The 26,026-nt window shown below is 40.5% G+C and overlaps 2 protein-coding genes across 6 annotated transcripts in view; one reads left to right on the forward strand and one right to left on the reverse strand.

Annotated features, from left to right (window-relative positions):
• LOC118431367 (AP-3 complex subunit delta-1-like) overlaps positions 1 to 20,841 on the forward strand; it is a 31,121-nt gene extending 10,280 nt beyond the window's left edge. For 2 of the 5 annotated variants that reach the window (XM_035842499.1, XM_035842501.1), the window contains exons 11-36: positions 1,309 to 1,357; positions 1,945 to 2,040; positions 3,736 to 3,881; positions 4,430 to 4,578; positions 5,627 to 5,753; positions 6,318 to 6,584; positions 6,971 to 7,111; positions 7,618 to 7,784; positions 8,051 to 8,111; positions 8,478 to 8,546; positions 9,062 to 9,143; positions 9,510 to 9,530; positions 10,057 to 10,223; positions 10,886 to 10,968; positions 11,382 to 11,526; positions 11,852 to 12,037; positions 12,390 to 12,428; positions 12,566 to 12,628; positions 12,989 to 13,156; positions 14,696 to 14,881; positions 16,063 to 16,114; positions 16,269 to 16,357; positions 17,027 to 17,112; positions 17,743 to 17,867; positions 18,547 to 18,629; positions 19,115 to 20,841. In XM_035842499.1, coding sequence (XP_035698392.1) covers positions 1,309 to 1,357; positions 1,945 to 2,040; positions 3,736 to 3,881; positions 4,430 to 4,578; positions 5,627 to 5,753; positions 6,318 to 6,584; positions 6,971 to 7,111; positions 7,618 to 7,784; positions 8,051 to 8,111; positions 8,478 to 8,546; positions 9,062 to 9,143; positions 9,510 to 9,530; positions 10,057 to 10,223; positions 10,886 to 10,968; positions 11,382 to 11,526; positions 11,852 to 12,037; positions 12,390 to 12,428; positions 12,566 to 12,628; positions 12,989 to 13,156; positions 14,696 to 14,881; positions 16,063 to 16,114; positions 16,269 to 16,357; positions 17,027 to 17,112; positions 17,743 to 17,867; positions 18,547 to 18,629; positions 19,115 to 19,204 — 2,937 coding nt within the window. In that variant the 3' untranslated portion in view covers positions 19,205 to 20,841. The remainder of the gene's footprint in view (positions 1 to 1,308; positions 1,358 to 1,944; positions 2,041 to 3,735; positions 3,882 to 4,429; positions 4,579 to 5,626; positions 5,754 to 6,317; positions 6,585 to 6,970; positions 7,112 to 7,617; positions 7,785 to 8,050; positions 8,112 to 8,477; positions 8,547 to 9,061; positions 9,144 to 9,509; positions 9,531 to 10,056; positions 10,224 to 10,885; positions 10,969 to 11,381; positions 11,527 to 11,851; positions 12,038 to 12,389; positions 12,429 to 12,565; positions 12,629 to 12,988; positions 13,157 to 14,695; positions 14,882 to 16,062; positions 16,115 to 16,268; positions 16,358 to 17,026; positions 17,113 to 17,742; positions 17,868 to 18,546; positions 18,630 to 19,114) is intronic. The other 3 variants (XM_035842502.1, XM_035842503.1, XM_035842500.1) reach the window with 2 other exon arrangements.
• A 15-nt stretch (positions 20,842 to 20,856) lies between these two features.
• LOC118431396 (gastrin/cholecystokinin type B receptor-like) overlaps positions 20,857 to 26,026 on the reverse strand; it is a 17,422-nt gene continuing 12,252 nt past the window's right edge. Inside the window, exons 3-7 of the mRNA XM_035842591.1 lie at positions 25,836 to 25,959; positions 24,868 to 25,053; positions 23,816 to 24,484; positions 23,325 to 23,543; positions 20,857 to 22,762 (exon numbers count right to left, since the gene is read on the reverse strand). Coding sequence (XP_035698484.1) covers positions 22,508 to 22,762; positions 23,325 to 23,543; positions 23,816 to 24,484; positions 24,868 to 25,053; positions 25,836 to 25,959 — 1,453 coding nt within the window. The 3' untranslated portion in view covers positions 20,857 to 22,507. The remainder of the gene's footprint in view (positions 22,763 to 23,324; positions 23,544 to 23,815; positions 24,485 to 24,867; positions 25,054 to 25,835; positions 25,960 to 26,026) is intronic.

Consider the following 26,026-nt stretch of genomic DNA (forward strand, 5'->3'; position numbering starts at 1 on the left):
TAAAAGATTTGGGCGTATGGTTTGGTGATGATTGAAGTTCCCTTCTGTGTCTATTTTGTTGCTTTAGTAGTAAAGTATGATTATACTGTTTAGCTGTATGATATGTGAAAGCCTGCCAACGTTTGAAGTTTCTTATAAGAGCTACTTCTCACAAACATTGGAAAATGATTTCCATTTTTGATTTTTTATGATTTCAATTTTCGGATGTGTACCTATACCTATATCCAGTCAAAACATGTATCTTCTATAGATAAAGACAATGTCTGCAACTGTCTGAAATCAATGTATTTATATATGTAATGGTAGAGATTGCAATCTAACCTTGTAGAGAATCACTGATTCTGCTGGTTGAGATTATAGTCACTGTACAGGGCTTGAAATACTGGGTGCATGTGCACCCAGGTGCACCCAAAATTGGAACTGTGCGCCCAATTTTTTTCAGTGGGTGCACCCAAATATTTTCTTGGGTTTATGTCTGGAAAGATATCAAGTATGCTAGTAGACATCATATTCTTGACATCTAAGTGTTAGAAAGATAATGAAAAATGTCTGTCATGTTACTTGTATAAGAATTTGATAGCTTGTAACTAAGTTTTGTTATTAGGTTTTCTTAACATTCTACTTAAATTTAAGTGGTGCACCCAAAATTTTTTTGGTGCACCCAATTTGTTAAGATTGGTGCACCAGTGCACGTAATCCCAAAAATGAATTTCAAGCCCTGCTTTATTAACAGATATCAGGATCTCTGCAGGTACAACCAACAGCTCTACTAGAGAGTAGAGGTCGCGATTGGAGTCTGTAGATCTTAAAATACATTTTGTATTTGTTTGAAAGACAATCAGAATTTTTCAACTTCAATTCTTGTCTCATTACTTTAGATCAGTAGATTGACTTGAAATTCAGGATTTTCAGGATTTCTATATAGGAAACCACCCTAAAAGATTCCTGGCATCAAAAAAGATTGCAATCTTTACCCATAGAATACAGTAGAAGTGGCTTAATTGCACGGCCTATTTGTCTGTGAACTTCTTGCAATTATACGGTTATATGGTTACATGGTTCAATAATGCGAAGTTATGCAGCTGGACTGTAATGGTTTGGGATATGGGGGTTCCATGCAGTTAACAGAAGTGTTCGTTAATCCGTTGTGCAATTAACTGGCTTCTACTGTATCAACAATTCTGCCTGATTGCAATATGTACCTTTGCATTTATAATTATCATGTGTGTGCGTGTGTGTTTGTGTGTTCTATAGTAGCCAACGAAAATGTACAATTCTTGACTAACATGCTGATATCTCATTCTCCAGCTGTGTGTTCAGAAGCTACGTATCCTGATCGAAGACTCAGATCAGAACTGTAAGTATGGTGGAGATACTGGTAATAAAAAGCAATCGTATTGCCTGCATAGCAACTAAAAAGTACTGCAAGCCAAATTCATGCTTCTGTAGTAGTACCCAAATCATCTCAATTTCATTTAACATTTTTTTTTACAAAAGAATGACACATTGACTATCAGGATCAAGTTTTGAAACTAATGAAAGACAAATTTGCCTTGCTGTATGCTTTGTAGTCGGCAAATGACAGTTAAGATTTTTTACTCTTTCAACATTGTACAAATGTCAGCAAAGTTGTTTTAAGTCATTAAAAATAAGCATAAGGCTGTGATGTCAACACCATACATAATGTATATCAAGTATTGAATAGAAGAACAATGTTTTTGGCTTGCTTTGTTTCATAGTTGCCTATTGCGAAAACTAACCATGGGGTAGGTTGGAGTAGCGAAAAAAAGGCAAAAATTGCTAAAAAAAAAGTAGATAGCATTAACATATATAATCAAGCAATATGGTTGAGCAAAATGTTGGTCCATGTGGTGCACGGTGCTGGGTTTGCGGTGAGTGCTGTGCACCCCATGATGACGCCACCCCTGGTCTATCGTGCATTAGACGAGGGAACCTTCCAGGAGAGCCATGCTAGCGATGGGCAGTCCCAACAGTCCCTGATTTCTGACGGGTCCCCATCCTCTCAGCAAAGCGCCTCCAGTGCGTACACAGTCCTTACCATACCGCTGGCTTCAGGTCGTAAGGCCCCCTTTCCACTAGGTGGCGATTGTTGAGCGACTTTTTGGCGACCAAAATTGGATTCGTCCCATCACCAAAAAAATTACCGAAAAAAAATTTCAACACTTGAAAGAAAGATTTGTTCTTTATCTATAAAATTCATGAAATGAGGAAAAAAGCTTACAAAACTTGAACAAAAGATTTTGTTCTTTATTTATAAAATTCATGAAATGAGGGACCTGTGAAATGTTGGGCTGCTCAGCAGTTGCAGGCTCTGGTGGAAAGGGGGTGTGACTACCTTGTCTAGAGCTACTTTCATGTAGCAAGGTGTACGTGGAGGAGGTAATGGGAAAAGGTTGTCTCTCAATGATAAAGCTTGTCAGATTATGTTGTTGTATTTAAAGAAAGTACAAAATGTGTTGTTGTATTTGAAGAAAGACTTTAAGAGAAAATCATCACAGTATGAAACCACAATGTACACAATTCTTAAGGACTGGCCCAAACTAGAAAGTGACCACAATGGCCTTTGTAAAAATTATCCTAATGATGGTGGACAGCCACTCATAATCCTTATGATATAGTTGCTAGTACAAGTTTGACTGTACATTTAGGTTGAGAATTGTCTTTTGATAGACTACAAATTAAACCGCTCGAAGTCTGTTTTAGCATCATAAAGTACCAGCTATAGTATTGTGCAACATTTAATGTCAAACAAATTGCAGAAAATTCAGATGAAACATTAACTTGTATTATATTATTACTAAAGGCAGTCTCCCAGTTTGAAATTTTTTTCTTACTCTTTGTTTGGATGGGTCTTGGAGACAGCCCTAATCATAATCCCAGTTTACATGTTGAAGCGATGATATCTGAATGCATTGCCATGTGGTGTATTGTTCCCTTGTTGTGTCCTGTCCTATAGTGAAGTACAAAATGTACCTGAGTCTGCCATGTGGTGTATGAAGTGTATGTTGTTCCCTTGTTGTGTCCTGTCCTATAGTGAAGTACCTGAGTTTGCCATGTGGTGTATGAAGTGTGTGTTGTTCCCTTGTTGTGTCCTGTCCTATAGTGAAGTACCTGAGTTTGCCATGTGGTGTATGAAGTGTGTGTTGTTCCCTTGTTGTGTCCTGTCCTATAGTGAAGTACCTGAGTTTGCCATGTGATGTATGAAGTGTGTGTTGTTCCCTTGTTGTGTCCTGTCCTATAGTGAAGTACCTGAGTTTGCCATGTGGTGTATGAAGTATGTGTTGTTCCCTTGTTGTGTCCTGTCCTATAGTGAAGTACCTGAGTCTGCCATGTGATGTATGAAGTGTGTGTTGTTCCCTTGTTGTGTTCCTGTCCTATAGTGAAGTACCTGAGTTTGCCATGTGATGTATGAAGTGTGTGTTGTTCCCTTGTTGTGTCCTGTCCTATAGTGAAGTACCTGGGTTTGCCATGTGATGTATGAAGTGTGTGTTGTTCCCTTGTTGTGTCCTGTCCTATAGTGAAGTACCTGGGTTTGCCATGTGATGTATGAAGTGTGTGTTGTTCCCTTGTTGTATCCTGTCCTATACTGAAGTACCTGGGTTTGCCATGTGGTGTATGAAGTGTATGTTGTTCCCTTGTTGTGTCCTGTCCTATAGTGAAGTACCTGAGTTTGCCATGTGGTGTATTGTTCCCTTGTTGTGTCCTGTCCTATAGTGAAGTACCTGGGTCTACTGGCCATGTCCAAGATCCTGAAGACCCACCCCAAGTCTGTGCAGGCTCACAAGGACCTGATCCTGCAGTGTCTGGACGATAAGGACGAGTCCATACGACTCAGGGCTCTGGACCTGCTCTATGGCATGGTAGGTTGGGCTATGTACAGAGCCATGTAGGTGGTAGGCTAGACCATAGTTAGATCAATTTAGGCACTGATCAAATCAACGATATTTACAAGAAGCCTGATCTATTTTATTCTGTTAGAAATTGAGTGTACTTTGAGCAATGTGAGAAAACCATGTATCAAATGTGTTGCTAGATTGGTAGTAACATGGCTTTGTCAAACACTCTTCTGGCCCCATTTCCACATGACTTTAGACTGTTGGGCAACCACAAGTCATTTGGCATGGACATCATTGGAAAATCATCGAGACACTGTAAAAAGTATTGTGGTTATTGAAAAGTCAATGGAAGACCTTCAAGATTATTGAAAAATCATTGAGACCAAAGAAGACCTAAGGGATCTTTGGAAAATCATTGTGATCATCGAAAAACTCTGACTTATAGATTATCAAGTGCTCACTGATCAGTGAGTGCTGATCAAATTTTTCGATGGTCACCAGGCTCTCAATGATTTTGTCTCTGCAGTTACTTTTACAATGGAAATGAAACAACTATGTTGTCATTCCTCCAGGTGTCCAAGAAGAACCTGATGGAGATTGTGCGTAAGCTGATGATCCACATGGACAAGGCTGAGGGCTCCATGTACCGCGATGAACTGCTGTCCAAGATTGTGCAGATCTGCAGCCAGAACAACTATCAGTACATCACCAACTTTGAATGGTGGGTGCAGGGCTAGGGCTGTGTACCTAAATACCCGTACCTGTACCGTACCTAAAAAATTGTTTAGGTACAGGTCCGGACGTAAACATCTGTGTACCTGTACCTGTACCTGTACCTAAACACACTAAATCACTTATTTTTACCAATTTTTAAGACTGGTAGACAAGTAAATCCCAAATCAACAATGACAATCGTGATAATCTTGCAGTTGAAACTCAAGAAAACTTGTTTTGAGATTCAAATATGCAATTCCCTGTATAAAGATGACAATTTATCACTAGAAAAGACAGCTACTGTTTAACTTAGATATACTTAGTTAAAATTCTTCAGGTACAGGTGCAGGTCCGGACCTGTACCTAAACCCATGTACCTGTACCTGTACCTGAAATTTGTTTAGGTACACAGCCCTATGCAGGGCTATGCAGATCTTTAAATGCCCTAATACGTAGTGCACGGTTAGAGGGTTGGACAAGTTTTCTAACATTCACTTGTCCTATCAGGCAAGCACATAAAAAGTTTACTTGCCCGAACCAACGTTTCACGTGTCCAAAATTCAAATGTCACTTTTATATTCTTTTTCACTTCCAGCAATGGAATTCTTATTATTTGCAAGTGGGGTAGGTCATGCACTTGCCCAATCAGCACTTTCACTTGCCTTGGACAATAGGGCTAGTGGACTTGTCCAACCCTGGGTTATTTAGTGTTTGAATGCAAAAATTATTGTAAATTCCAGGTCTTCTCAAGCTGTTACTGATTAAGTTATGAATGAATTATGCTACAAAGATGTTGCAATTGTTCATTGTTTATGTCTTGGAAATTACAGTTCAGTTTTGCTTCAGAATGATTTTTACTAACAAAGAAGAACTTTTCAAGTTCGCAGGCACGCAGCAGTTGGTTATGTGCACTAACGGCCTGTTACACATAACTTTTTCACATCTATCTGCAGCGTTCTTTAAAACTTTCCAGATTAGTACTATTGTTTGTTAACGGGTCTTCTTATCTTATAAACGAAAAAGCTGACAGATTTTGATTTCTTCTGTTTTGTCAGGTATGTGAGTGTACTGGTGGAACTGACCAGAGTGGAGGGGACCCGTCACGGCAGTGTCATCGCTTCACAGATGTTGGACGTTGCCATCAGAGTCAAGGCCATCAGGGCATTCGCTGTTGAACAAATGGTAGGTCTCAAGCTTAACTATGTCTTTTCTTCATTTAAAAAAAAGTGGAACCAACTGCTTGGCTATAATACCTGGGCCCCATCAGTTGAGACCGTTAGAGCCAATTCTAGATTTTACGCACACCCTTCAGTGATACCCTAGTAGGGATTTTTACTGGGAAACAAAAAGAAGAAAATGTCTTCCCTCACCTTCACCACCAATATTTTCTTCACTACTAGCTGCCAATACCTTACCAATACACTTGTGCTAAAAAATGTACTTCATATTTGCAGACTTCATAATCATTTGAAAGATTAAGTGGTCAAGCTTAAACTTATAGATGATTAAGTGTGTGCTTGATACCTTAAGAATTGGAAAATGTCTCCTTTTTTTATGTGCATGATTGTGCAAGTTGCTATGGTCTAGTGGAGTGCTGCACTTTCATATAAGTTGCTATATCTTGCAGCCTGTATATTATGACAAAACAAGTTATACACAAGAGAAAGTTGCTTTATTGAAATAAGGTGCAAGTTGCTGTCTATTGAATTGCTGTTGTTATTAACTCGATACACCACAATTCCCCAGGCCCAACTGTTAGAGAACTCGCACATTGTGGCCAGCTCTGCCCAGAGGAACGGTATCTGCGAGGTGCTTTACGCTGCTGCCTGGATCGCCGGCGAGTTCTCGGAGCACCTCCGAGACCCCAAGGGGACCTTGGAGGACATGCTGCGCCAGAAGGTCACGTCTCTCCCCGGCCACATCCAGGCGGTCTTCGTACAGAACATCATGAAGCTGTACGCAGCCATCCTGGTCAAATATGAGGAAGATGAGGACAACGATGGTATCCGTGAGGTCTGTATCTGTATCTGTATAGCCGGTATAACTGTTCTTAGGCATAACACACAAACTTCACAGGCACACAGTGTTGTAGCATCTGGTAATATTACTCTGAACGACCTAACCTTTGCATATCTGACTGCAAATGTTGTGTAAAGCTGTCTAGTGAGGATGCGCCTACTGTACTTATGGCAAAGAATTCCATTCTGTGATAGTTCTTGGAAAGTATGAAAAGTTCAATGCATCAATCCTTTGTTGAAAACTTTAATACTTGGCATGACTATTTCTTGTTCTTGTTTGAGCTATTATGATATACTCAGTAGCTGGTGAATCTACATCTACATCTACAATGTATATCTACATCTACATCTATGTAAATTAATATCTACATCCACATCCAGGTCAGTGACCTCCTGGTGGAGAAGCTGCCGATGTTTGTCCAGAGCGGAGACCTAGAGGTCCAGGAGAGGGCCTGCTGTATTCTCCAGCTCATGAAGTATGTAAAGAAGCTGCAGGACAAGGATGTGTCGTGTGCAGATGAGGTTTGTTTGTTTGTTTATTTCATGAAGATGTCCGTTAGGTTATAGGTCAAATAAACAACAGAAACATAATCTGGGTATTGCATGCAAGAAATCTAAAACAAATGTATTTTCCAAAATGACTCACTGGATGAACCAAGAAGTCGAACCCAACAAGTTACAGTTTAGAGTTAGCTTTAAGACTAAAGTAGACACTTTCTATACTGTTGTAAACTGTGTGTTTGTCCCCTTTCACGTTAACTGCAATTAGCCTTCGGGCAGGAATTTGCTATAAACTACTTTAAATGCATTTAAGTTCGCCGGGATTTAATTTCGCGGTAGTGGGAAAATGGACTTTTCGAGGTGGTTTTAATTTCGCGGTAGCACCATGCACTGTAGTCTATTACTGTTATGGAAAAATATTTGTGGTGGTTTTAAATTCGCGGTGAAGCGGCCGCCACGAAAACCGCGAACATTAATCCACCGCAAACATTTCTGCATTTACAGTATTATTATTATTATCCTGCAAGGTGTCTGCGCTGTTCGCGGGAGAGTTGAACCCCGTGGCACCCAAGGCTCAGAGGAAGGTTGCCGTCCCCGAGGGGCTGGATCTGGACAAGTGGATCAACGACCCGCCATCTGAAAGTTCGGACGAAGAAGGCCCAGCTAACTCCTTGTTCATTCCCGATGACAGCAGGTAAGGGAAGGAAAATAGCAATATTAAGTTTTAATAGTAAGATTTTCATTGCTAATAATGCAGAAAGTTAGATCTGTCTATGTTTTACAAGGAAGCGGACTTAAACCACCAAAAAAGAACAGAATGAAAAAAAGAAACTTACAACTGTACATCCTGATGACATTTGGAAAAGAGATCGGCCTGAACATTTCTGTATTCTTTGCTTCTGTACATCAGATATTTAGGCAATAAAAGAAACTGGTTAACAGTGGTTCTTCCTCATTTAGGATGATGAATGAAAGTCTGACCAGACAAGTAGAGGAACTGTCTGATGATGAACTGGAGAGGGTGAGTACAAGATGCTGTAATATTTCTAACAAAATGGATCAAACTTTCAATGTCTGAGGGTACAATCCCTTCAACTTTAATAGCTATTTTGCGTCATTTTGATGGATTGACCCATTTATGTTTGTAAGAAAAAAATTGAAAACAAACTTGTAGTTATTGTAAAATTATTATATTCTTTGTAGTTACTGAAGTGCAATCATACAGTATCCTTAAGTACTTCAAAGATGCAACATTTGCAACTTGGTATTAAAAGATCTAGATTCTTGTCAAGCAAATGTAGGCATTAGAGTTATGATGTGTCGTTTGTAGAAGATAGTAGTCATTGCAAGTATTTGACAGGGAATGTGTAACCGTTTACTTGTACAGAGGAGAGAGATCCGCCGTGCCGAAACCCAGAACAACCCACACTATCTCAAGTTAGGCGGACCAGCTAAGGTAAGCATAACATTGAAAAAAAAACTTCCCCTCTCTTTCTTCATCTGGTGTTGTATTTTACCGGGATTAAAGGTTTCAAAATTTCATTAACAACATCCTATGAGATAAAGTGTTAAAATGAATTAATTTGAATAAGGTTCAGTCATATCAGATCACTAGGTGAAATCTTGATAACCTTTCAAAAATTGAGTTAAAGAGATCATGTATGTGTGTGGATGGTGTTCAGCACCAAGGACAAATATTTCTTTAAAAGAATCAACAAGAGTAAAGAAAATTGATGTGATCTCACACTGCAGTTTCTATCCACTGTAGGTATAAGGGTATCTATCAGCTGAAATCAAATGCAGGAGGGTATTAAGTAACCAGTGTGTGGATGGCATTCAGCACCAAGGACATGTATGTTTGCTTGCGTATGTTGCTGTATACTGTGCAGGAATCAGAAACAGTCCAAACAATTATTACAGTCTCACATTTGAAATATTAAGGTGTCACAAGTGTGTTTCTGTCCACTGTAGGGCTCCAAGTACCAGGAGGTGGTGAATGTGGAAGACATTCCTGTGGCGAATATCGACCTTAGTGTTCCTCTCTATGTACCTGGTGAGTGGGGAAGTCTTTTAGTCATTTTACAACTACATGTACTCAGAGTTCTTGGCAAACTCACTAAGACTTTGTAACAGTGTTTGAATACTTGCTTGACTTGACTTGTTTCCTTTATCAGTTGAAGAACTCAACCTTTGGTTGCTGTGGAAGTTGATTTGATGTGTAATAATTTATTTTGCCTTTCTTATGCCACCAAATAGACCTTTTCACTGGTAGACTACACTCCTTTAGACTAGCGTATAGGTCAACAAATATATTTGAAGCCATCTGATATACCTTCCTACTTTGAATACTGTTAATTTTCGCTATCACTACCAGCTTGATCATTTTCTTTCCCCTCCCATTTTCCGATTGTAACACCAGCTCAAGAAAATTCGCCCGAAAGTAAGTATCCAGAACATTGCTCGCATGTAGAATTAGCTTCCTATTCAGACCTGTTGTTGCCTCAAATAATGTTATACTCTTCCCCTGTACATGTAGTAAGAACAATGCTCTTTGAATAATAAAGGTTGTACATCCTAGGGGGAGATATGACACACCAACATGTGTTTTTATTAACCGTGAAAAGGTCTATTATACACAGTCCTGCTGTTATCTGTTCTGACCAATGCATACTTTCTGTCCTGTGCTAGGCCTAGGTCCCAATTCCCAACCTGGGGCCCAGCTGGGTAGCTATGCAGAAATGAAAAATATGAAAAGATTAAGGAAAGCAACAAAACACACAGAATGTAAAGAAAAAGATTACTCAGGAGCATGATTTGTGTATATTTCTTAGTAGCCACTTTGATTATTCGTTTCCCCAAACATTCCAGCCGGGCCCCGTTTCGGAAATGGGACCTAGGCACAAAGACATTTGACCTGATCTTGCTGTGACCTGTTCTAACCGTGTTTTTGATCTCTCCTCTGGTAGGCACAAAGAGATTGTCAGACAAGTACCTGGAAGCAGAGCGCCAGGCCAGGAAGAGGGAGAAGAAGAGACGCCACGGGAAGAAGAGCAAACGTCGCCACAAGTCTGAGTCTGAGGAGGACATGCCAGTGGTGCACAAGGTGGACATCATGGGTGGAGAGATGCCGGAGGTGAGGGGAGATCTAGAGGTTCTGGGTTTGAAGCCAATGTTTTGCCCTTGAAAAAGGCACTAAAACCAATTTTAGGTGAAAATGAGTACCTCGCTGTGGTTAAGACCATCCTTATGAATTGGGATATAAAACCGAAAGGCCTGTGTTCAAAAATAGGTGAGAAGAGATCTAGAGGTTCTGGGTTCGAATCCCTAGCAGGTTGAAATCCTTGCAGATTACAATTTTGTGCCTTCACAAAAAGCAGTTTTAAAACACCAGTTTTTCAATTGAAAATGAGTAGTTCAATAAGGATGTCGTGTTGGATGGGTCTCGTGTTTGAAATTGAGAATTGCCACACTTCAATCACATTAACGAACTGCCCTTACTTATTTCCATGCTTAACACTGTGACAGTCGTGTCACTTGGTGCACTTCAGGAATATGGGAATAGAAGACTTGGCTGTGATACCATCAATAATATCATTGCTTTGTTGCTTTAATTACTGTTGCAATAGAGTGTATAGCAACAGTACTTCTATTACTTAACAACTCTAGGAAACCTATGCACTCAATATAGGACCAATATGAGATAAGTCTTTGTACTTATACAGCAAAAAAAAGCTTTGGCAGTTCTTTCATTTCATGCCTTTTAAAGTTTAATGTTTGATGTTGCCCCACTTCCAGGGTGCCACGGAGTCCGGAGATGAAGGGAACCAGGAGTTGGATGACAACGATCCTCACAAGCTGCTGGACATCGATCTCGACAGGTGAACACAACTTTAGTAGCCAATAATGGATTGCAAGAAAATACCCAACCAATACAAAAGATTGTGCATTTATTTAGCATTTCTTAGTGAAGCTCTTCTGATATACCAGCAGAACATCATGTCATCATGTACCATGTATGTATGTGTCTGTAAGTCACTTTTGAGTAACCAAATATTTAGAGGCAGCAACATGATATTAGCTTCATACTTTGGCAGTATGTACCTATTGCTGGGTGATAAGCCTGCTAAACTTTGGAGGTGTTATTTTGATCTTGAAAAATTCACATGGCAGGAAAGATCTATGGCTGACAGTGATAAAAATGTTGTTAAGAACTCCCTATGAAAATGATGAGAAACAAGAAGAATTCTATTAAACAGATGTGATATATTTTATACCCTTTCCTTTCCTTTAGACCACTAGAAGCCGATGAGAAGCTCCCAGTCAGAACACACCGGATCGTGTCACCATCTGCCGAGGAAAGACCAGTGGAAGAGAAGAAAAAACATCACAGAAAAGACAAGGAGAAAGAAAAGAAGAAAAAGGAAAAGGAAAAGAAGGTGGGTATAATTTCAATGCGTGACTTGCCAGGTCAAGGTCAGAAAGTAACATTGCAGAAAATGGCAGTAGTTTTGTCATTCCTTTCATCTCTTTTTTGATAAATAGTTTTCATCTAACCTTTTTCTTATTTGTTCTTGAACATGAAGATGACTGCATTCATACCCCAAAGCTGTGTGTACTAAAGCATAAACCTTGACCTCAGGCTCTGTTTTCATGCTGATTTTTCAGTTTAGTTTGAGTTTAGTATTGAATTTTCACATCTAGAACAAAAAAAAAATTCATTTAGTATACAGCTCTAATTGTGTTATCAATGTTATTTTGCAGAAAAGTAAAAAGGAGAAGAAGAGGAACAAGTCTGGCGATGACTCCGCCCACCCCAGTTTGTTGATAGCGACAGAGTTGATGTCTCCCGGCCACGAGGCCATCCCCTCACCAGGGGAAGAGGAGGAGGTCGTCCCACCTTCTGCTCCGGTCAAGAAAGACTCAACACCGAAGAAGGAAGAGCCTAAGGTATGGCTGTCTTTTCTTTAGAAATCCCTCAACTTCATAACCAACTGTACTAGCTGGTCACCACCTTTTCATGAGTATCACCAGACCATTGGTCATTGTGGCCACTTTTGGTGCTCTCTTATTTTATCTTTTTATTGACCTAAGCATTAAGATTTCTGTCTGTAGTGGCCATGTATTGAAACCCTACATGGTGCCCATTTTGACAGTGTTCTGGCTACCAAAGTAGATACTTTTCCCCAGTCGCAAATGTTTCAATGTTTAATAAATCATACTTTCCTGTTCTGCTGCAACATTGTGAAATGTATACCGAAGAAAACATGTTTATTCACCTAACCTTTATGCTCTAATGCAGGATGACTTGGACTTCTGGCTGTCTGGCCAAGATGCGCCGGTAAGCTTTGAATGTTTTTTGACACATATGCAGTTAGAAAATCATAATTGTTACCTCCCAGCATACATACCTAAACATCTCTTGAACATTGACAAATTCAGGACAAAGACATTTATGTTTGTTTTTTTGTCCTCCAGGTGGCAGTTGAGGTGACAGCACCTGAAGCAGGAGCAGCTGCAGATGTGGACTCGGATGCCGAGGTAGGGGCGGATATTAGTAACCGTATAAAATTTTCACCCATAAATTGTGGGAAACAGCATTTTGCAGGGTCAAGTTCAGAATTTCAAAGGGAGCATGCCCCCTGAACCCCCTAGATTCCTTTTGCCATGAGATTTTGTCACACAGCTTTGCTCCGTGAAACCAAAGACTTATAATCTTATATAATGTCCTTTGTCAAACCGAAAGTCAGAAAGAATATTTAGAGCTAGATCGAGCCCAGATCTTCTTTATGGTTGTTTGCTTGTATTTTTTTAGAGAAATTAGTCAAGAGCCTACTTTGAAACCATGAAAAAGATGTCAAGTTTAGAATGTGATTTTGAACTTTTCACATCCATCAACAGGACACCAGCAGGCACAAGAAGAAGAAAGAAAAGAAGGCCAAGAAAGAAAAGAAGGAAAAGAAAGACAAGAAGGAGAAGAAAAAGAAGTCCAAGGCGGCAGACGAAGATGAAGAAATTGGTAGAAGGGATGGTTTTGAAGAACTAGCTAGCGATGCACCTGCACTTCCTGTAAGTACAAAGCAATTCCTACTTTCCTAGCTTCTCAGTGAAAATTGTACTAGTGGCCACCGTTGCATAAGGACCACCATTGTGCCCATTTATTGTGGTCCCTTAGACCCGTATTTAAAGAATGCGTTCAAGCCTCCCTCACACATGTGGAAAAACATTTCTGACTAGAGTTCCACGAACACATACCTTTGCCAAATAAACCAGGTTTGTTATGTAGAATGTTGTCTGTAGACATAAATGTGTTACTCATTACATTTTATTTTATATGCCTGGAGTTGGTTCTTAACATTTTGCCATTGCTTATACAAATTAGATCCCTATTTACATAATAATATTAATTGTATCAAGCATCACTTAAGCTATCAGCATACCAAAAATCATTATGATCCTTTCATCCCTTCTTGACTTATTCTCTTTCAAAGTAGGAAACTAAACCGGCTCTTAATTATGCAAATGAGATCATCATCTGCATAATTAATATGTACTGATATTTCTTGCTTTCTCAGCTACAAATATGACAAGCTTGAAAGTCCTAGAAAGGAATGCAGTGGATTTACAAACTTTCCTCATTAATTATGCAAATTAGCAGTCGATTTGCATGATTAGAATTCCATCATGTAAGTCTTCCCTTTGGCTATCTACATACCAAAAATCATGACGATCCGTCAACACGTCTATATTTTCTCATTAATTATGCAAATGAGGCCATCATTTGCATAATTAACATGCATTTATATTTCTCTCTTTCTCATCTATATATGTGACAAGTTTGAAAGTCCTATCATGAAATGCAGTGGATTTATAAACTTTCGTCATTAATTATGCAAATTAGCTGCTGACTTGCATAATTAGTATTTTATTATGTACATTGTTACTTGGGCTATCTACATACCAAGAATCATGACAATCCATCAACACTTTCTGGAGTTATTCTCGTCCAAAGTTTGAAAGGAAATCGGCGACTGCAGTTCCAAACAAGCCGCTAGGGGGTCCAAACTTACCGCACTTACTCTCTGCCCCAAGGGCTATCTACCACTCAAACATCATAACCACAGCATGTCCAGAACATGAGATATCAAAAATTGAGGTTCTGCTGCAGTACCTTAGCAAGCCGCTAGGGGGCCCATTATCGAACTTGACCTTCATTTTTCCGACCCCTACCCACCTACCAAATATCATCTGGATCCATCCAAGGCTTCTCGAGTTATGCTGTTAACAGACACACAGACAGACTCACAAGCCTAAAACATAACCTTAGCCATTCTGGCAAAGGTAAATATCGCTATACAATGTATGTGGCTAGTTTCCACTTGAGTAAAGTACTGATAAAAACTGCCCTTTTTTACTTATCTGTGTTCAAACATTTGCTTCTTCTAGGCAAACACTTTTTTGTGTTTTTTGTTAACAGTTGATGGCAATAACGTTACAGTTTGTGAGTAGAATCCCCTGTATGTCGAAATGAGTTTGTGTGGTTAAAAGGGGTGTCTTGTTTCATAGTCAATAAATACAAATACGACTGAAAATTGTCCCTCCCTCCAGCCCATGTCCAGTTACAGACTGCTTGCTGAGGACTCCAACATCAAGATGACATACGAAACACGAGTCCAGCCACAGCAGGGCCAGCAGCTCATCGTGTCTGTCATCTTCACTAGTCTGGCACAGCACCACCTCAAGTCACTGGAGTTCAATGTCATGGACTCACTCAACACCAAGATGGACAGACTGGTATGTAACTCTCGGGATGGGGGATTTTTGTCTGGTAAAGGCTATTTTTAAATGTTACATGCACCAGTGTAGGTACATAGAAAACAGTAGTACCACCTCAAGTCCCTGGAGTTCAATGTCATGGACTCACTCAACACCAAGATGGAAAGACTGGTATGTAACTCTCAGGATGGGGGATTTTTGTCTGGTGCAGGCTATTTTTAAATGTTACATGCGCCATTGTAGGTACATAGAAAACAGTAGTACCAACTCAAGTCACTGGAGTTCAACGTTATGGACTCACTCAACACCAAGATGGACAGACTGGTATGTAAACTCTCAGGATGGGGGATTTGTCTAGTGCAAGTTGTTTTTATATGTTACATGCACCAGTGTAGGTACATAGAAAACAGTAGTACCACCTCAAGTCACTGGAGTTCAACGTTATGGACTCACTCAACACCAAGATGGACAGACTGGTATGCAAACTCTCACGATTGGGCATTTGTCTGGTGCAGGCTATTTTCAAATGTTACATGCACCAGTGTAGGTACATAGAAAACAGTAGTACCACCTCAAGTCTCTGGAGTTCAATGTCATGGACTCACTCAACACCAAGATGGACAGACTGGTATGTAAACTCTCAGATGGGGATTTGTCTGGTGCAGGCTATTTTCAAATGTTACATGCACCAGTGTAGGTACATAGAAAACAGTAGTACCAACTCAAGTCACTGGAGTTCAATGTCATGGACTCACTCAAAACCAAGATGGACAGACTGGTATGTAAACTCTCAGGATCGGGGATTTGTCTGGTGCAGGCTATTTTTAAATGTTACATGCACCAGTGTAGGTACATAGAAAACAGTAGTACCAACTCAAGTCACTGGAGTTCAATGTTATGGACTCACTCAACACCAAGATGGACAGACTGGTATGTAAACTCTCAGGATGGGGGTTTGCCTGGTGCAAGTTGTTATTAAATGTTACAGGCACCAACGCCAGGTATGCAGAAAGAAATAGTTTGGTCCCTGGTCTTTGGGTGACTGATATGTCCAAAATGATCTGAGAAAGTCACTTGAGTTCATTATCATGGACTCTCTCAACACCAAGATGGGGGATTTATCTTGTGCAAGTTATTTTACTTTTCTAACCCTGCAAATGTACACTGGTATGCTGATATGTATTTTTTTCTTGTTACAGCCTGGTGCTACAACACATGATGGAGTCCCTGTACCATTCCAACTGCCACCTAGTGAGTATTGTTTGAATTGCATAAGATTTGAAACAAAAGTTTGGCACTTGGTACTACATCCACTAGCTCTCTGTCAGATCAAAACTTTCCAGTTTGGTTGCTTTTATTTTAAATGGTAGCATCTTCAAAATGTATTTTATTCTTTGTTCCCCAGATTCCTTCAACGAAGGCCAGTTTGCGTTCCAAGTCCAAAGTATTAATGTTGCCCAAAAGCTGCGGGGAACGTTGACGTATACTATCAAGGTAAGAGGGGGTATATAAGACTGTGTGAGATAGACTTTTGGAATTCAGAAGCCATGAAGTTGCCTATAACTTGCTAACAAACACATCAACCAGCGCTTTACACAGTAACACACTGGAACTCACTACCAGCTGACATTTGACAAGTTCCAACCCTGCAGTCATTTTAAATCAGCTCTGAAACTCCATACACATTCACAGTAGTGACCCCTGACCTCCTGACCAAATTATAGACCTGGATCGCATTTTTATTTAAGGATTGTGATTTTGATTTGTCAGCTGTTTCAATGTTTCTTTTGTATTTATATGTTCCGAAGTGTAATGTCTATTTATTTTCGTTCCAACATACTTTTATTTCCTTGTATGTAAATACTGGGCCCTATTGAAAACCAGTTTCTCTAAACTGAATAGGCCACCCAGGCGTTTGAAAATAAACAAACAAACAAACAAAGTGCCTCATACATGTATAATCAAGCAATACATTTTGTTTCAACACTGCATTTTCTCATTTTTGTTAAGAAAATGTATATGAAGCAGTATGATCCACTTTAAGCTAGCCTTCAGTAAGCTGTTAACCAAGTTGTCAAGATAACACTGAACACATTACAATACAACATGCGTACTCAACAGAAGAATGTCCTTTCCTTTAACCTATGTTTGTGTTGTTGACAGACGGAGGAAAGTTCCACCAGTGAGAAGCTGGATTTTAAGCTCTACCTGCCGTGTACAGCATTCCTCATCGCCACGCCCTGCTCTAGGTTTGTCTCAGAATTTTTTGAGAGGTTAAATCGTGGCAGTTTTCCCCACAAAACTCTTGTAGATTTGACAATTTTTGGTATTGCCATGCCCTGCTCTAGGTTTGTCTCGCGCTGTTATTGAGAGGTTAAATCGTGGCAGTTTTCCCCACAAAATTCTTGTAGATTTGACAATTTTTGGTATTGCCATGCCCTGTTCTAGGTTTGTCTCAAGCTTTTATATAGAGATTAAAATTTGACAGTTTTCTTTACAAAATTCTCATGGATTTGACAATTTTTGACATTGCCATGCCCTGTTCTAGGTTTGTCTCACGCTGTTATTGAGAGGTTAAAATGTGTGAGTTTTCCTCACAATATTTCTGTGAATTTGACAATCTATTGTGTTCAAAATTATCATTATTTTCAATTATACAATGTTCTCCAGTAGGATTGTATGTGGTCAAGAAAGTAGTTTTTTTTTTCATTCAAAATCATTAAATAACAGTGTATTTTTTTTTAGTTCACAGAAGATACAGTTGATACCAATAAGATATTTTTGTCCCTATCAACAAAATTTATTAAACTCCTCTAATTGTTGTCATTGCAAAAATATATGCAAACAAGCTTAATTTTGCCCTCCTATTTTATTTGCAGTGATGCCTTTGCCCGACTGCTGCAAGGTGGAGACCTCAGCTCCAAGTACTCCATCAAACTGCCCAACAGCGGAGTTCCCTTCTCTCATATCCTGGCTAAGGTCTGCTTCTACGGGCACTTTGCAAGTAAGTCTTTCTCATATGTGTGCCAAACGTCATTAAGTTGAAGCTTAGTCTGGAAGCTGAGGGGTTCATATTGATGCAGGTTATATAGGTTTGGGGCGGAAAAGAATCGACCGCCATAAATTTGCATGGTGAATGGCTGGCAGTGGGCAGAGGCACCACTCCCGAACCGCTACCCGGCTTTGTGGCCCCTAAGTTGTCGTCAACTTCTCTGTGTAGTGCTACTAGAAGTCATGCAATATGAATACATGTAGTACATTTCAGTATCTGATAAACATTTGATACATTATAGTTAAGATACAGATGGTTCTTTTTATCTGAGTTACAAAGGGGAAGTGTTTGTGTGGTTCTATTTACAAAGGGGAAGTGTTTGTGTGGTTCTATTTTCGCATATGTTGCTCTGACCTCTTCAAAGCACCACTGCAAACATTTCATATTTTACATTATACTGATATTGAATATACTCCTCAACCAAAGCTTGCATTTAGGTTGTCTAAAGGTTGCACATATGCACATGTACATGTAGTTGCATTCTCTACTTTGTCACTCAAGGCCATCGTACTGCCTGCCTGTCTGTCTGTCTGTCTGTCGTTGTGTACAAAATGTATGTCTTTGACTTACGCAAAAGTTGTGAAGTCTGCCATCTCTGATTGCCATGTTTTGGTTTGTGTTTTCCCTACAGTTGTAGAACAGATTGACCAGAGTGCTTCCCTGTACAGCTGCTCTACACAAGGCCATCACATCTGTCTGCTTGTCAAGGCAAATGTAAGTAGGACTGTGTACCAAACCATGTTAAGGTGCAACTGTTACATATTCAGGTACTAATACAGAAGCATGCAGTAATTTGGCAGCAGGTGTAGACCTGGATCTGTACCAAATCAGGTGAACATGTTTGGCCTTTTATATTTGTAAGTTATGAAGGTAAATATTGCAGTCTTTTATTTGTACTGGTAAATTGTCATCTTTGTATGAATATTTGCATGGATGTATTTTTCTATCAAAGTAGGAGTATTTACACAGTTTGTCAATTGATCAATTATTCAATCTTAATTTGATCAACATAGCAATGCAATGCAGTGATTACAAACTTCTTTTTGAAGTGCTGTTGTCAAAATTGCCATCATTGAGATATGATTTACGCATCCTTAGTTTAATATGGTATCCCTTCTTCATTGTTTTAATTTTAGCAGACAGTTCAAATGATGTTTTGCTGGTATACTGACATGAATCCTTTCCTGTCTTTGTCCCAGGGTGGTGGTGATGTCTCCATCGATGGGAAGTGCGCAGATGGCTCGCTACTGTCTAACGTCATGGAAGAAATCAAAGTCACTGCCTCATAGTAACATCAATCTTTCACTGCTCCATAGTATCCATAGCAATGTCAACAAAAATAAAGGATCAAATCCACACAGAATCAAATTAAATCCACTCAGCATTACTGAATAGATACTAACGATTCAGTTCAGTTCAGTTATCCTAACAATTAATGCAAGGATAAAGTGTTCAAATCATCATTCTTTCATCCTTCCTTTTGAACATTCTATAATTGTTTCTTCAACTGTCAAATGATGACCATTTTTATCAGGTTGTTAAATTGTAGGACACTAAAAAAAAGCTCTTTTCCCTTTTCTGGGGGGAAAACTGTACTATTGGCTCTAAAATGGTACCATATTTGCAGTGATGGAAGACACTACTGATCCAGTTAAGTTCCTTCCTCCTTTGTTAGGTGGCACACTTAATGTTTGGGACCGGACAAGGTCTTCACTGTGCTCAATGGCAGATACAAGTTCACCCTTTTCCAGTCCAATGTCCTCCTCCTTTTTTCTTTCACCATGAGAGGACAACACAGTCTTGTTTCTGTAGTAGGACCATTGCAGAGATTTTCTCATGTGTTATGACATGACCAACAGTTGGTTGTTCACAGGCAGCCAATTTGGTTCTTGCAATCATCCAATAGTTACCAAGCCTTTTCTTACTTCGTACTAAAGTGCACATGTTGCATACTAAAGTGCACATGTTGCAAAAAATAGGTAATCAAGGTTTAACGTCGCTGCAATTTTCCAGAACTCCTTGAGAATATGCTACTGACTGACTGGCAGTTAGACAGTCATTAGCTACAAAAAGGTCAGTATCAAACTTAAGGAAAGATCAACTTGAGAATGTCAGGATTTTCAGGTATTCAAAGAATGTAATTCTTCAAGAGGTCCCATTCGAAATGCTTAAAATAGCCCATGCCTTTTCTGATATACAGGTATTCGACATCACTGAACATGAAATTGTTAGTGATGTTCTTGATTTAAAAACTTGAGAGTCTGGCTCAAATACTGTTTCTCTGTTTTCAGTTTTTTGTGATTGTGTCCTAGTAACAGTAACATTCACAGTTTAGGAAGAACTTTCCATTTCTTATGAAAAGAGCAAAGAAGCTGCCATAAATAGTTTCATCATGCACGTTAGGAATTAAATTGGATGTAGTTTCGTTGGGTACACAACCTTAAGTTTGTCACAAAGAACTTTGGTTGTGGTGAAATAACTGTGCTATCCTCTAAACAGTATGTTATCATAAGAAAAATATGGTTTTTCTGTCCAAGAAAACTGTCGGAAAGGAGCAAAGAAATTTCTTCTCTGTGGATGTATGGTGTATTGAATGTAAGGAACACTTGACCAGAGGTTATGTATTCTACATACAAGTGCCAAGTACCGGGCTGCTAGATAAAGTCTAAATAGATGACAGGATGGAATGCAAACTATTAGATTTATGTAATTGTGGAGAGAAAATACTACTTGGTCTTGGAGACAGTGTAGGTTCTTACCTAGCTTTTACACCTGCAAATTTGATGAGAACAAATTAGGAATTGATAATGCACATGGTAATAGCAATGATATGCTTCCACTGCGTCCTACTATGTGCACTAGATTGTATATAATGTAAATGTAATGATTCAATCTGGAGGAGAAGACTGAAGAGAATAATAAATATTCAAGAGGCTACAGGTGACTTCAATGTTGTATTTCACAAGGAAAACATACAGATGTCCATGACAATTTTTATAGGTAAAAGGACACTTGCACTCAAACCATTCCACAAAGGGTCAATAACTGATTTATATATACATGGAATATGCTGTTGTTTTTTACAACTGTCAGTGCATTCTAGTTGTACTTATAGAAGTGTTGTGATTTAGAGAAAAACATGATAGGGTTACTATAATTATACTAGGTTCAATATCTATACAAGGCCACTTCAAGTTTATTGTACACATTTAGATGATATCTATCAACGAACTCTTACACAATTGAAAGTAATCACTTATGACAAAGTGCACTTAATGTCTATCCAAATGACTCAAGACCACACACAGATATAACGTTATGTGAAGATTGTTATGCTTCCTTATCTACCTGTAAAGGCAGGAGAATTTGGGGGTGGGTGGGTGCAAGATGGCTAGGTCATAGTGAGTACACCATGTTATACAATCAGATACGATCTGTCATCTGGTGACTATTCCTGACAATATACAAAATATAAAGTGCTGTACAAACTTTGATATCACATCATAACACATCAATGGATAAGTTTTCTTGATGCTGGAAACATCAGCCCCATTCCCTTGTCACTACATCAAATGCTGTGTTACACACTGGCCTCACCATCCTAAAGTTGGGTATCAACAGTATATCATGATAGGTACATACTGGGTATATAATATCTATTACAGTAAAGTATACAGTGCAATGTACCGTGAAATCTACCATTAGAAACATTTTAGCAAATCTGGTGCTGATTGCCACTCATACCTGTCCTTGGTGCTGAACACAATCAAAAACTAGACACTAGACTTTCCTTGGTGCTAAATACAATCCAAACATCGACAAACACACCTTTCCTTGGGGGCCGAACACCATCCAGGCAGGTAAACACACCTGGTCCTGAACACCATCCATGCACAAACATACCTGTCCTTGGTGCTGAAGACAGTCCAAACATACACAGACTTTCCTTGGTGCAAAATACAATCCAAACATCGACAAACATAACATACCTGTCCTTGGCACTGAACAACATAAACAGGCAGTAAAACATAGCTGTCTCTTTCTGAAATATTACCAATGCAGTATATCCAATGCAAACTTCAACACTACATATATAGTCGACACTACCCATCTCCATGCAATCCTATTTCCGATATCAAGTGGTCAATGTGAAAAATACACTGTGCTGAACCCACGTCCACACACAAACATAGCAATCACTAGTCGTATTTTTACCGCTACCCAACGCAACCGTCACACCGCACTCATTGTCAATACCGCTGATACTTTTTATGCATGCCTATTCCATGTGACTGCTTATCTTAACCTCTGTAGTGATGTACATAGTACTGGTACGACCGCTACCCACATTTTGACGTAAATGTTAACATCAAAACCGGTGTACCATTGTCATCACTGCCGGTACTCGTACATGCCTTGTTCGTCTAACTGCCTGTCTTAACCTCTGTAGTGATGTACATATTCAGAGGCGCTGTAGTCGTACTGGTACGACCGCTACCCAACTTTTGGCGTAGCTGTTAACACCACACCCGGGGTACCCATTGTCAACACTACCGGTATTCATGGCTTGCCTGGTTTGTGTGACTGCTTGTCTAAACCTCTGTAGTGATGCACATGTTTGGGGGCGCTGTAGTCGTACTGGTGCGACCGTAGCTGGTGACAGAGATGCGCGAAGGCGCGGTGCCGGTGCTAGCCCGGCTAATACGGGTTGTCCCCGCATCGGTCAGTCCACTCACCGTGGCCGTGATGTCCAGTGCCCGGCGTTTTGACGAGCATGTAGTGGTCAGCAGGATGTCCGGAGTGCCTTGGCGTCCAATGGCTTTCTTTTTGCAGTTCGAAGACATTGTCTGCGATGGAAAAAATGTACTTCTTTAGGTCAATTGAAGTTGCTTACCATATTCTGAGTCTTATTCTGTAGTTTTTCAGTAGGTACATCACACGTTGATGAGAGCCTGCTCATGAATGTGCATGTGACTGTGGTTATTTTTACCAGGAATGACGCTATATGGCGTCCCTTTGATTTTCTTTGTTATAATTAACATCGAAGTTTTAAACCTTTCACTTGTGGTTACAGTAAAATTACCAGCAATATATATTACCTATCACTAGCAAGCAAAAATAAAGCGTGATGAAGTGTAGATTACTTGGCCATTGTATTGATATACACTACTCTTATCTGTACCACACCTGATCATCGTGACTACTTTTAAGTCCGATGTTCTCTTAGGTAATTTTCCATTAATTACCACCAGTCTGCTTCGACTATTTTCTTCGTGTCTCTGATTGGCGAATCTTGTGAGTGACTAAGATTTGACTACTTTCAATTTCACAAAGCGGTAAGGTCCAACACTCAGTATTTTCAGCTTTACCGGAAATGACGTAAAAAAATTCAAAGGTTCCAACACTCACGTCTTTGAAGCTCTGGCGGAAGTGACGTGACATGAAGGCGTAGCAGACGGGGTTGACGCAGCTGTTGAGGTACGTCATGAGGTGAAAGGTGATGTCCATGGCGTACACCAGCTCCGTGTGCACGTTCACAAGGTTAAACTTCGTCAAGGTCAGGAGGATGAGACGAGGGCACCAGCAGAGCGCGAAGACAAACACTACCACCAGAAGCATCCGCAAGATCTGCGCGTCAGAGGAAGAATAAGATGATGATGATGATGAACTGGTTTATGTGGTAAACATCACATTAAACTGTACACAACATAGCCAGGTACATACTAAGATCGCTTAATACGTAAGGCACTATTTACAGACATTCATACAAAAGCGATTTGAAGAAGACCCTTGCGATTTAGCGCCGCCTATTGCAAGCTCCTCACAATTCAGCCCCTGGCTGGGAAGAGAGAGTAGTTGGCCCACCCAATAACAATAACAACAACAACAATTAGCCTTACTTTCATCCCTTCCTCGTCGGCGAGCACGTGTGTAGACTTGTAGAAGTTTCCGGTCATGCTGGACTCCCGCTTTGCAGCCACCCGTCTCACCCTCCTCCTGGCGGCCAGCACCTTGTCAGTCTCCTCCGAGGACGTCCTCGGCCTTCCTCGGCACGAGAGCGTCCTGCGGAAACTCCGCAGACGTTCCAACAAGCGGGTTCCTCGATCCTCTTCTTCAGAGTCTTGCGGCAGGAGGAGCGGGTGGTCCAAGATGTCCGCGTCTGTGTTGCGTCGTTGTTCCAGTCGTTCCTGTCTGCGGCATTCATCCAGCTCCACCGGGAGGGACTTGTATTTTCTCAACAGATCTTTGGAGGATTTTCGCGCGGGTTTTTCGTCTTCTTCGGCGGACGACAGAGCCTCTTCGCCCGAGTCTTTTCTCCCACCCTCTGCACTCTCTTCGTTCGAAGCAAGGTGTGGGTTGTTGGAGTTTCTGGGGCTGAGTTCGTATCCCTTGTTAACCTTTCCGATTTCTATCTCTAACAATCGGCCACCCTTGCCATTTGGTGTCGGGAGATCGTGGTCGCTGTGCGGCAATGTCAAAAGTTCCTCCACCGTTTCTTGCCGTACGAAAGAACTGCTGCGTTTTTCATCTTCCACCTCCGCATCTGCCGTCACTCTCTGTCTCAGCACCTTGAAGGAATGATTGTATAATTAATAATTTTTTTTCTAAAACATAGCAACCTATGGACTGAATGCTTAAAGTAGGGACAGCGCACGTATTGTCTCTAAGATTGCCTGGCGTGTGTTACGCCGAAGGGTGGATATACCTGCTATATAGATACAGATTGCAACTGTAAAACGGAAAAACTTTGCATTTATTTTGGCTGGACCCGTCTTTTGTAAGAGACGTAAATCGGGGTCCCCGTGTTTGAGGATGTACCTTGCCAACGTTAAAAGGCAGAAGGTTTGCAACCTATTCCTGTAAAAAATACCCTGCTAATGAAACAGCAAGGAACTTGCCGCCCTTTGTGCTACCAGTCACTACAATGGGCACAGCAACAACAGCAACATACCTTCCTCCGTCTCCTCAGGATCTCCCGGATGATGCGGCCGTACGACAGCCCCATGGTTGCCATGGGCAACACGAAGAGGAGGAGGAGGCCGTAGATGGAGTAGAGCTGGCGGTGGGTGTCGGTCGGCCACACCTGCTGACAGTGGTAAATGATCTCACCTGTACCCCAGTCGTACTCTACCAGCGTCTGGAAAGTTGAAAATAAAAACATTTTTGTTTGCTGATATGACATGTGGATGGACCTGTCTCTCAGCCAGGACTGGAGGCTATATCAACTTCTAATAACCTTTGACCCGTTGCCTTCGTCACGCTTCAGGAAAGTCACGTGTCCAGCCATTTGAATCCATTTGTCTAATTTGAACACAGTCAACCTTTCCCATTACATAATCTGTCAACACAGATGTACTTTCATGGTAATGTGTATATGGTGTTCAGCACCAAGGACAGATATGTTCACCTGTGTTCATGCTTTTCAGGGACAGGGATGTTTACCAATGTGTGGATGGTATTCAGCACCAAGGACAGGTGTGTTTACCTGTGTGTGGATGGTGTTCAGCACCAAGGAGAGCATGTTTTCCCGTCTGTGGATGTTGTTCAGCACCAAGGACAGGCATGTTTTCCCGTGTGTGGATGGTGTTCAGCACCAGGGACAGATGTGTTTGCCTTATACGCTAGACCACAAATTTTATACTGGTTATGGAGGCAGGTGTACGCCATTCATGTGAAAGATCACAGTTCTCCGACAGCCGCTCGCCTCGAAACTATAGACCTTGTTGGGCCGTTATATTTCCTACCCTTGGTCCGATCGGGCTGTTTACGGAAGCGAAAAAAATTAAGTTTATGCCAGTGAATATGTACAAGGCATACTGCTGAAATATTTTTTGGTCCTTTTTGTGTTTTTGTCGTCTTTTATATCGTACTTTTCGTTACTTATCTTACTTGTTCTAATGTACCGTTAATCCTACTGACCTGTGAGACGAGAGCGGGACTGGCAAAGAGGAAGGAGACGACCCAGATGGCTGCGATGAGCAGGCGCGCACGGCTCACGGTGAACACGCTCCGGATCTGCATCGGGTAGATGATGGCGAAGTACCTGCAACAACGGGGCGTACACATGTACAGGTCAACATGGTGCCATCTTGTGGTCTTGTGTTTCAGAC

The sequence above is a fragment of the Branchiostoma floridae genome, chromosome 15 (assembly GCF_000003815.2).
Source record: "Branchiostoma floridae strain S238N-H82 chromosome 15, Bfl_VNyyK, whole genome shotgun sequence".
NCBI lineage: Eukaryota > Metazoa > Chordata > Leptocardii > Amphioxiformes > Branchiostomatidae > Branchiostoma > Branchiostoma floridae.